Source organism: Lithobates pipiens, unplaced genomic scaffold (genome assembly GCF_037356315.1).
Source record: "Lithobates pipiens isolate NorthernLeopardFrog02 unplaced genomic scaffold, aLitPip1_a1.2 Scaffold_47, whole genome shotgun sequence".
Lineage (NCBI taxonomy): Eukaryota > Metazoa > Chordata > Amphibia > Anura > Ranidae > Lithobates > Lithobates pipiens.
In genome coordinates, this window is record NW_027507871.1 from 900,616 (window position 1) to 911,970 (window position 11,355).

Sequence of the window (11,355 nt, forward strand, 5' to 3'; positions counted from 1 at the left end):
TTTTCTGCGGTGCTCTGTGTATGCCACAGGTCACCATCTTCCTAGTAGGGGCCCCAGGGCATTACTTTGTCCATGATGCTATTATGATGGCACGGTACAATGGTGGTAAACATGTGTAGTAGAGGAAAATGGAGGGTATGACAGAGGGTAGTATGTACATGAGAGGAGTGCGGAGTCTATGTGGGGGGTGGTATGTATATGAGAGGGGTGCAGAGTGTATGGGGGGTAGTATGTATATGAGAGGGGTGCAGAGTGTATGGGGGGGTAGTATGTATATGAGAGGGGTGCAGAGTGTATGGGGGGTAGTATGTATATGAGAGGGGTGCAGAGTGTATGGGGGGCAGTATGTATATGAGAGGGGTGCAGAGTGTATGGGGGGGGTAGTATGTATGTGAGAGGGGTGCAGAGTGTATGGGGGTAGTATGTATATGAGAGGGGTGCAGAGTGTATGGGGGGGGTAGTATGTATATGAGAGGGGTGCAGAGTGTATGGGGGGTAGTATGTATATGAGAGGGGTGCAGAGTGTATGGGGGGCAGTATGTATATGAGAGGGGTGCAGATTGTATGGGGGGGTAGTATGTATATGAGAGGGGTGCAGAGTGTATGGGGGGGTAGTATGTACATGAGAGGAGTGCAGAGTGTATGGGAGGGTAGTATGTATATGAGAGGGGTGCAGAGTGTATGGGGGGGTAGTATGTATATGAGAGGGGTGTAGAGTGTATGGGGGGCAGTATGTATATGAGAGGGGTGCAGAGTGTATGGGGGGTAGTATGTATATGGGAGGGGTGCAGAGTGTATGGGGGTAGTATGTATATGAGAGGGGAGCAGAGTGTATGGGGGGGTAGTATGTATATGAGAGGGGTGCAGAGTGTATGGGGGGGTAGTATGGACATGAGAGGAGTGCAGAGTGTATGGGGGGGTAGTATGTATATGAGAGGGGTGCAGAGTGTATGGGGGGGTAGTATGTATATGAGAGGGGAGCAGAGTGTATGGGGGGTAGTATGTATATGAGAGGGGTGCAGAGTGTATGGGGGGGTTAGTATGGGGGTAGTATGACATGGGAGGGGTGCAAATGGTATAAAACTGGTATATGGTGTGACTGAGCCCTAATTTATTGCTCCAGCACTGCAGAGACCACTTTGCAGTGGCATGCATAGAGCAACTGAAGAGCACAGCACCATGACTGCCCCCTGTGCTGCAGACACGGCTCTCACTGCCCCCTCCCTCATCCATCTCTAGTCCCTGCATACAAGTCACAAGTGCCCCCATAAACTTGTCAGCTCACCTCCCTCCACACCCGACAAAAGGAACTCCTGCATGTCCGTGCTTTCATCCATCCCTCTTGGGTTCAGCAGAGGCCGCCAGCTCCGCCTCTATAATCTGTCCTCAGGCAGCGCTGGAGCCTCGAGGACACAGAGAGGGGGCGCTGGAGAGTGCAGAGCCTGAGGCAGAGAGCGCGGCGCTGGTCACATAGCACTAGCAGCGTTGTCACTGTGTTCAGTAGTTGCTTGCTGAGCCTCGCTCATCCCGCTCACTCGTCCCGCTAGTTTGGGGACACTGACGGGAGATATTCGCTGCCACTCACACGCACCGGTCAGGCAAATTAGGCGATCGAGGGGATGAGTTGCGAGGCCTAAGGCGATCGCCTAATTTGCCTAATTAGAGAGCCGCCTCTGGCCGCCCCCCATGGGCAGTTACGGACAATGCCACCCCCATGGGCAGTGCGGATAATGACGCCCCCCATGGGCAGTGCGGACAATGCCATCCCCCAAAGGGCAGTGTGGATAATGCCGCCCCACCCATGGGCAGTGCGGACAATGCCACCCCCCATGGGCAGTGCGGACAATGCCGCTCCCCCATGGGCAGTGCGGACAATGCCGCCCCCCCATGGGCAGTGCGGATAATGCCACCCCACCTGTTTAACCCCCTGACATCCGCGCTATGGGCAAATGACGGGCACAGCGCGGATGTGAGTTCCCGGGAGGCCGTCATATGACATCCCCCTGTGCACGCTCCCTGCGGAGGGCGCCGTGATCACAGAGTCACTGAGACTCGGATGACCACCGATCCGAGTACGGGGCCAATCCCGACCCCTTATCATGTGATCAGTTATCAGCCAATGACGGCTCATCACATGATGTAAACAAAAGCTCAGTGATCGTTTTTTTTTCTCCTCTGCTGACAGGAGAAGAACAAAGCCGATCACCGGCTCATCTTAAAGGGACATCGACCCTGAAAAGGAAGAGGCGATTATGCCTCATTTATAGAGTAACAGTGCCCACCAGTGCCACCTATCAATGCCCACCAGTGCCACCTATCACACCTATCAATGCCCACCAGTGCCACCTATCAATGCCCAAAAGTGCCACCTATCAATGCCCACCAGTGCCACCTATCAATGCCCACCAGTGTCACCTATCAATGCCCACCAAGCCCACCCAGCCATTCGCCTACACCCAGGACCCAGCGGTCCTGGGTGTGGGCGAATGGCCCTGAATGCAGACAGTGCATGTCATATTAGGAGAAGTGGCTGCGTGCGTGCAGCTGTGCGTTCTACTCATTGTCAATGGACTGCCTGCATGCAGCACCTGGAAGATACAGATGTTGTAGAAACGTCCCGTTCATGTTATATGGGCCTCATCACCCTTGTAAACAAGGCCAGACAGACGGACAAAACCAACACAAACAAAACTGCACTAATTCATTATCCATCAGCATTTTAATATGCACTATGCCTTTACCCCAAGTGCTGTCATTAGAAATGTCTGCGCTCCTAAAGCCGGCTATAGACACTTCCAATCTCACCCGGCTAAGCAAGGACCAGCCAAGATTCTAACCATGTATGGGCAGGCTGATTACGGGCTGGGTACAACCAGCCCCTCTGATTTTTCATGCCATTATTGCCAGCCAGTGGGTCGGGATGAGTGGCAGGCAACCAGCATTTTTATACAAAGTACAACATTAGTCCTCCTTGTGTCCCTGTCCTGTAGAGTTTATTCATGGTCTCTGGCACCAGCGTTTTCATCTCTTCTCTCCATAATTTGATGTTTTACAAAGAAAAATATATGAAATGTAGGTGAAGGTGCTAAATCTAATTCCTCTCTTTTTTTATTGTAGGTGTACGCGGTATTGACTGCACACCACAGTGCAACCCGGACGTGTCCACTCCACCGGAGTGCGACCAGGACGTGTCCACTCCACCGGAGTGCGACCAGGACCTGGCCACTCCACCGGAGTGCGACCAGGACGTGTCCACTCCACCGGAGTGCGACCAGGACGTGTCCACTCCACCGGAGTGCGACCAGGACGTGTCCACTCCACCGGAGTGCGACCAGGACGTGTCCACTCCACCGGAGTGCGACCAGGACCTGGCCACTCCACCGGAGTGCGACCAGGACCTGGCCACTCCACCGGAGTGCGACCAGGACGTGTCCACTCCACCGGAGTGCGACCAGGACGTGCCCACTCCACCGGAGTGCGACCAGGACGTGTCCACTCCACCGGAGTGCGACCAGGACGTGTCCACTCCACCGGAGTGCGACCAGGACGTGTCCACTCCACCGGAGTGCGACCAGGACGTGTCCACTCCACCGGAGTGCGACCAGGACCTGGCCACTCCACCGGAGTGCGACCAGGACGTGTCCACTCCACCGGAGTGCGACCAGGACGTGTCCACTCCACCGGAGTGCGACCAGGACGTGTCCACTCCACCGGAGTGCGACCAGGACGTGTCCACTCCACCGGAGTGCGAACAGGACCTGGCCACTCCACCGGAGTGCGACCAGGACCTGGCCACTCCACCGGAGTGCGACCAGGACCTGGCCACTCCACCGGAGTGCGACCAGGACCTGGCCACTCCACCGGAGTGCGACCAGGACGTGTCCACTCCACCGGAGTGCGACCAGGACGTGTCCACTCCACCGGAGTGCGACCAGGACGTGTCCACTCCACCGGAGTGCGACCAGGACGTGTCCACTCCACCGGAGTGCGACCAGGACCTGTCCACTCCACCGGAGTGCGACCAGGACCTGTCCACTCCACCGGAGTGCGACCAGGACGTGTCCACTCCACCGGAGTGCGACCAGGACGTGGCCACTCCACCGGAGTGCGACCAGGACGTGTCCACTCCACCGGAGTGCGACCAGGACGTGTCCACTCCACCGGAGTGCGACCAGGACCTGTCCACTCCACCGGAGTGCGACCAGGACCTGGCCACTCCACCGGAGTGCGACCAGGACCTGGCCACTCCACCGGAGTGCGACCAGGACGTGTCCACTCCACCGGAGTGCGACCAGGACGTGTCCACTCCACCGGAGTGCGACCAGGACCTGTCCACTCCACCGGAGTGCGACCAGGACCTGTCCACTCCACCGGAGTGCGACCAGGACCTGTCCACTCCACCGGAGTGCGACCAGGACCTGTCCACTCCACCGGAGTGCGACCAGGACGTGTCCACTCCACCGGAGTGCGACCAGGACGTGTCCACTCCACCGGAGTGCGACCAGGACGTGTCCACTCCACCGGAGTGCGACCAAGGCGTGGCCACTCCACCGGAGTGCGACCAAGGCGTGGCCACTCCACCGGAGTGCGACCAAGGCGTGGCCACTCCACCGGAGTGCGACCAAGGCGTGGCCACTCCACCGGAGTGCGACCAAGGCGTGGCCACTCCACCGGAGTGCGACCAAGGCGTGGCCACTCCACCGGAGTGCGAACAAGACGTGGCCCCTCCACCGGAGTGCGAACAAGACGTGGCCCCTCCACCGGAGTGCGACCAAGACGTGGCCCCTCCACCGGAGTGCGACCAAGACGTGGCCCCTCCACCAGAGTGCGACCAAGACGTGGCCCCTCCACCAGAGTGCGACCAAGACGTGGCCCCTCCACCAGAGTGCGACCAAGACGTGGCTACTCCACCAGAGTGCGACCTAGACAATCCATCCATCCGCAGCACACACCATGAGATCGCCTCACAAGTACCATCCAGCGTGGTCACCAAGGACCAGTCAAGTGTACTCTCCTTTGAACACATGACCTGTTATGGAGTCCTTGGACAGGGGGCCTTTGGGAAGGTGATCTTGGCCTCTCATCCCGCCATTGACCAGAAGCTGGCGGTTAAACTTGTGGAAAAGACAGAATTTATTTATTATGAAGACGATAGTGATATGGTTTTCTTAGAACGTGATGTGCTGAAAGTAGCCAGGGAGTGTCCATTTATTACACATCTGTTTGGAACGTTCCAGACAAAGGTAAGTCTTTTCACCTTCCAATTTCTTTACCAGACCAGACAGAAGTAGCATTGCAATAAGAACAGTCCAGTAATGGCGGCCTACTTAGTTCCTCTGTCAGGTTTTACTAAATTAAGTGTGTCTGTCTATTCCTCCACAAAATGAAATCCTGCATGTCTATAATGTAAACTTTATCTCTTGTGTTCACACAGAATCATCTCGCCTTTGTCCTGGAATGCGTGACCAGAGGGGATCTCCATCGTGCCATGGCAGTAGCTCCATTTCCTGGGGGCACCATAAGGTAAGATCAATGAACGGGTCACTCTGGAGTCGGGGGTGACTGACCACAGCCAGTGATGTAGTCAGCCCCTTCACCTGAGCCTCGTCCATCCATACCCCTATGTATTACAGGGGGAAGTCATTTCATCTTTAGATTTCATTACTCTGTGATGATTTGTGATGCTAATTCCTCTATCTCTTTCCCCCATCAGATACTTCATAGCAGAAATGATCTGTAGTCTGCAGTTTCTGCATTCTAGGGAGATCATCCACAGAGACCTCAAGCCTGCAAATATTCTTTTGGATAACGTTGGACACATCAAAATAGCCGATTTCGGCTTGGCACATATGGGCGTCACGGAGTCCAGCAGGATTCAAGGGCAATCGGGAACACCAGGGTACTTGTCGCCAGAGGTAAGATACTTGCTTTCCACCTGATATTAGACCTAATTGTAATATTTGTTATAGTGGGATATAGAGATAAGCTAAAGGGAGATCATTTTTCACTAAATTAAGAATTTCTTTACTGGTGACCTGGTTGGTTTCAGTGGGTTTCCAGGCTGGAACAATATTCCAGAGGTATTTGTCCCCATTGGTTTGTATTGGTGACCATTGTCATTGAGAAAGAAAGTGAGTTTTAGATATTTCCCCAGAACACGAGGGGAGGAGAAACCTTCAACGGGCACACCTGTTCTGGTGAAATTTACCTCAATTTGGAAGATTTCAACCAATTTCCTTTTGTGTCTCTGTGAGACCTAAAGCCCCAGCTCCAATATTCACAAGCTCCGCCTTGGTTTGAGGTCTTTTGAGCACAATTTTAGGAGTCCTGGGAGGATTCATAGATCACATATATCAGCATTGAGTCGTCTCCGTCCTCTACCCAACAATCAGCTCATCCTTCTTTTTCTCTTTATGTTTCTACAGGCCCTTCAAAACATTCCATACTTCGGAGCGGCTGATTATTTCTCCCTGGGAATAATCGTGTATGAGATGACTTTCGGCAGACATCCATTTCTGACCGGCAGGGAGTCCGCAGAGGAAGAAGTGAAGATCGTGACCACAAGGGAACCACATTATCCAGATAGCATAGACCCGAATCTCCGTGACGTCATAGAGATGGTAAGTATACATAGAAATTTTACACCTTTTAAGTGACAATGTTCTATCCCTGTTGCATACATTATATCTTATTAGGATTTTATTAAACATGGTTCCACCTTCTTACCATCACATATCGATGGAGGTCATAGTTGTACTTTCAGCAAGCTGACTGCTTAATGGAAGGATCTGCCTTCCCCTGTCATAAGGAAAGAAGCAGCCCTTTTTAATTTACGGTCCGGGTGGTTCCATTGGATAGTGATGGGGCCAATCGCACACACATTGAATTCAATTTCTGGGGACATTCCGTGCACAGACAACATATAGAACTCCCCTGGGACTGCCAGAGTCATAAGAAAAATCATGGCAGGTGCAGATTTCATAGAAATCTCCTTTTTAATACATTCCTAATTCACATTTAATTGCAAAATATCTGATGTTTCTTTCCTTTAATAACTATTCTGAACTAATATGACACAAATAAGGCCCCATGCTACCATCCAATCCAATCAGGATGTAGTAGCAGGTCAGAAGGCAAAATAATAGAGAGAATCAGAATCAAATATTACATTGTTCATAGATTGTTCATGTTATTCCAGTGTATCTTATTATATTTTGTTCCTTTTTACAGTTCCTATGTAAAGACCAAGAGCTGCGGATGAGTCTAGTAAGAGATATCAGAGAACACCCCTACTTCAGAGAGGTGGACTGGAAGGAGCTAGAGAAAGGGAACTCACCCCCACCATTTCCAAATCGACATGTAAGTATACGGGAGGAGTCCCAGCACAATGGGGGGATTTCTAGGGATTTCCCTATCGATCAGAAACATTGACAAAATACTTTTTTCTCTTTCCAGATGCATGAGGAAGACCTGGGGGAAGGAATTCCAGGGGATGTATTCATTAAAAATGAAGACAATGGGAGGCAGATAGTTCCATGCCAGCAGAAGAGATTTGAGGGCTTCTCCTACCTGAGCAAGAATGTGAATTGCAGCCAGTGGCCTAATACTCACCACTGGAAAACCAGTATCAACCCAGAGCCTCGTCGCCACAATCCGAGGGGCAATAACATGAACACAGAGCCTCGTCAGCACCATCCAAGGGGCAATGACATTAACAGAGGGCCTCGTCAGCACCATCCAAGGGGCAATGACATTAACAGAGGGCCTCGTCAGCACCATCCAAGGGGCAATGACATTAACAGAGGGCCTCGTCAGCCCCATTTGAAGGAAGAGCCTCGTCAGCACCATCCAAGGGGCAATGACATTAACAGAGGGCCTCGTCAGCCCCATTTGAAGGAAGAGCCTCGTCACCACCAACCGAGGGGCAATGACGTTAACAGAGGGCCTCCTCATCACCATTTGAAGGAAGAGCCTCGTCAGCACCATCCAAGGGGCAATGACATTAACAGAGGGCCTCCTCATCACCATTTGAAGGAAGAGCCTCGTCAGCACCATCCAAGGGGCAATGACATTAACAGAGGGCCTCGTCAGCCCCATTTGAAGGAAGAGCCTCGTCACCACCAACCGAGGGGCAATGACATTAACAGAGGGCCTCGTCAGCCCTATTTGAAGGAAGAGCCTCGTCAGCACCATCCAAGGGGCAATGACATTAACAGAGGGCCTCGTCAGCCCCATTTGAAGGAAGAGCCTAGTCAGCACCAACCGAGGGGCAATGACATTAACAGAGGGCCACGTCAGCCCCATTTGAAGGAAGAGCCACGTCAGCACCATCCAAGGGGCAATGACATTAACAGAGGGCCTCGTCAGCCCCATTTGAAGGAAGAGCCTCGTCACCACCATCCGAGGGGCAATGACATTAACAGAGGGCCTCCTCATCACCATTTGAAGGAAGAGCCTCGTCACCACCATCCGAGGGGCAATGACATTAACAGAGGGCCACGTCAGCCCCATTTGAAGGAAGAGCCTCGTCACCACCAACCGAGGGGCAATGACATTAATAGAGGGCCTCCTCATCACCATTTGAAGGAAGAGCCTCGTCACCACAATCCGAGGGGCAATGACATTAATAGAGGGCCTCCTCATCACCATTTGAAGGAAGAGCCTCGTCACCACCAACCGAGGGTATTTGACCTCAAAAGAGAGTTGCCTGCTGTGAGACGGTAACACAAGCAGTACTGAGTGAGATAATTGTGGCACACTGGCAATGATCTCCCTACACCATACATAGAACCATACATAGAATGTATACATAGGGCCATACATACCACCATACTCAGCATGCCCACCTAGAACCAAACATACCACCATCAGGGCCACCAATAAGGGGGAACCACTGGTTCTCCTGTAGGGGCTGGGCACAGAAAACATGAGGAATCGTTGCGGCGGGCGGATGCACTGATCAGTGGGGGAGGCACTGATCTGTGCGGATGCTCAATGCATATATTCTGAATGATCCCCAAATATGATTGTAAACAAGCATGCAAGTGTGTTTTATTGCATACATACCTGTGTATATAGCACCATGCATACCATCATACACAGCATGTCTACATACCACCACCAGGGCCACCAATAAGGGGGTACCACCAGTCCTCCTGTAGGGGGCTGGGCACAGAAAACATAAGGAATCGGTGCGGCGGGCGGAGGCACTGATCAGTGTGGGGGCGCTGATCTGTGCGGATGCTCAATGCATATATTCTGAATGAGCCCCAAAGTTGTGAACAAGCAGGTAGGTGTGTTTTATTGCATACATACCTGCAATACATATGTTCTGTATGGTTCTATGTATGGTTTTTTTCTCTATATGAGATGAACTGGGCACCCTAGACTGATGATTCAGGGACAATCCGATCGCCTTAGGGGGTCAGGAAGGAATTTTCCCCCCCTTGGAGCCCATCTGGCCGGGGGGTTTTCGCCTTCCTCTGAATCATCTTAAGGTTTAGGCTTAGTGTAAAAAGGCCCTGCCTTTGAGGAGTCCTAGGTCAACCGTCACTGTTCTCCGAAGCCCGACAATCATTTCCATCTATAGATTTATCTCCAATAAAGATTGGTCGTACCTTAATTGTCTTTGTATGTGTTTTTTTTTCTTCTTTTTTCTAAGAAATATAATGAGGAATGGCAGCAGGGTGAGGAATCTTGCCCCATACTTCACCACTAGGGATGAGCTTCGATTTCAAGAGGAAGATCGAACATTATGGTCCGTTGGTGCCAAATTAGAGCGGGGCATGTAATTACAATTCTTGATCTAATATTTCACAGCAGGGCCCGTTCCTGCGCCCACCCAGAGTAACTGTGAGGGATTACAGTGTTGTGGCAACACCAACACCTAAGGCCCACATTTTTGCGTTTATATTTTGAGTATATAGAGCAGGCCCCTACTTTCAAACATCCAACTTACAAACAACTCCTACTTTCAAACAGAAGGAGACAACAGGAAGTGAGAGGAAATCTACCCCTAGGAAGGGAAATTCTCTCCTGTAAGAGTTCCTTGTTTCACAAAAAACCCAAATTTTAACAATCCAATTGTCATTGGGACAGAAAGTGAGGTGAAATCTTCTGAACAGGTGCGCACAGACAGCAAAACAAATTATACAGGGGTGATAACCCTTCCCTATGTTTTCCAAAAAGCTTAAAAATAGATTTTTTGGCTGGAGCTACACTTTAAAAATTACAAACAGATTCTACTTAATAACAAACCTACACAGTCCCTGTCTTGTTTGGACCGCCTGTATACTGCTGTTCTGAGTATATAGGGCCTGGGGGCCTCAGGCCTTTCCTTTTTATAATTTGGGTGTGCGGTTCTCCTTAATGTCCATACAAGACCCAAAGGGGCTGGTAATGGGCTTGGGGGCGGGGTACCCATGCCTTTGTTCTCAATGATTTTCATCCATATTGCCGGGACCAGACATTACATTAAAGCCGCAAGCAGTTTTAAATGACTTTTATTCCTTTAGAAATGTCATTTTGTGCAGGGACATACCAGTCCACTCCACACCCCTCATGTACATACCTCCCACCTCCATACACTCCACACCCCTCATGTACATACCTCCCACCTCCATACACTCCACACCCCTCATGTACATACCTCCCACCTCCATACACTCCACACCCCTCTCATGTACATACCTCCCATCTCCATACACTCCACACCCCTCTCATGTACATACCTCCCACCTCCATACACTCCACACCCCTCATGTACATACCTCCCACCTCCATACACTCCGCACCTCTCATGTACATACCTCCCACCTCCATACACTCCACACCCCTCATATACATACCTCCCACCTCCGTACACTCCGCACCCCTCATGTACATACCTCCTACCTCCATACACTCCGCACCCATCTCATGTACATACCTCCCACCTCCATACACTCCACACCCCTCATGTACATATCTCCCACCTCCATACACTGCACACCCCTCATGTACATACCTCCCACCTCCATACACTCCACACCCCTCTCATGTACATACCTCCTACCTCCATACACTCCACACCCCTCATGTACATACCTCCGACCTCCATACACTCCACACCCCTCATGTACATACCTCCCACCTCCATACACTCCGCACCTCTCATGTACATACCTCCCACCTCCGTACACTCCGCACCCCTCATGTACATACCTCCCACCTCCATACACTCCACACCCCCCATAATTACTAATTAGAAAAATTTTATGACAGAAACAATTTTTTTTAATTTATAGCACAAAAATAAAAACCCCACTAGTGATTAAATACCACCAAAAGAAAGGTCTATTTGTGTGGAAAAAAGGA

General features: G+C 51.4%; 1 protein-coding gene across 1 annotated transcript; it reads left to right on the forward strand.

The window, feature by feature from the left end:
• The first annotated feature begins 5,024 nt into the window (after positions 1 to 5,024).
• LOC143956981 (uncharacterized) lies at positions 5,025 to 8,852 on the forward strand. The gene is made up of 6 exons (XM_077467155.1): positions 5,025 to 5,189; positions 5,435 to 5,523; positions 5,714 to 5,915; positions 6,426 to 6,620; positions 7,231 to 7,359; positions 7,456 to 8,852. The coding sequence occupies exons 1-6, from the start codon at positions 5,025 to 5,027 to the stop codon at positions 8,722 to 8,724; spliced, it is 2,049 nt and encodes a 682-aa protein (XP_077323281.1). The 3' UTR covers positions 8,725 to 8,852.
• The last annotated feature ends 2,503 nt before the right edge of the window (positions 8,853 to 11,355 follow it).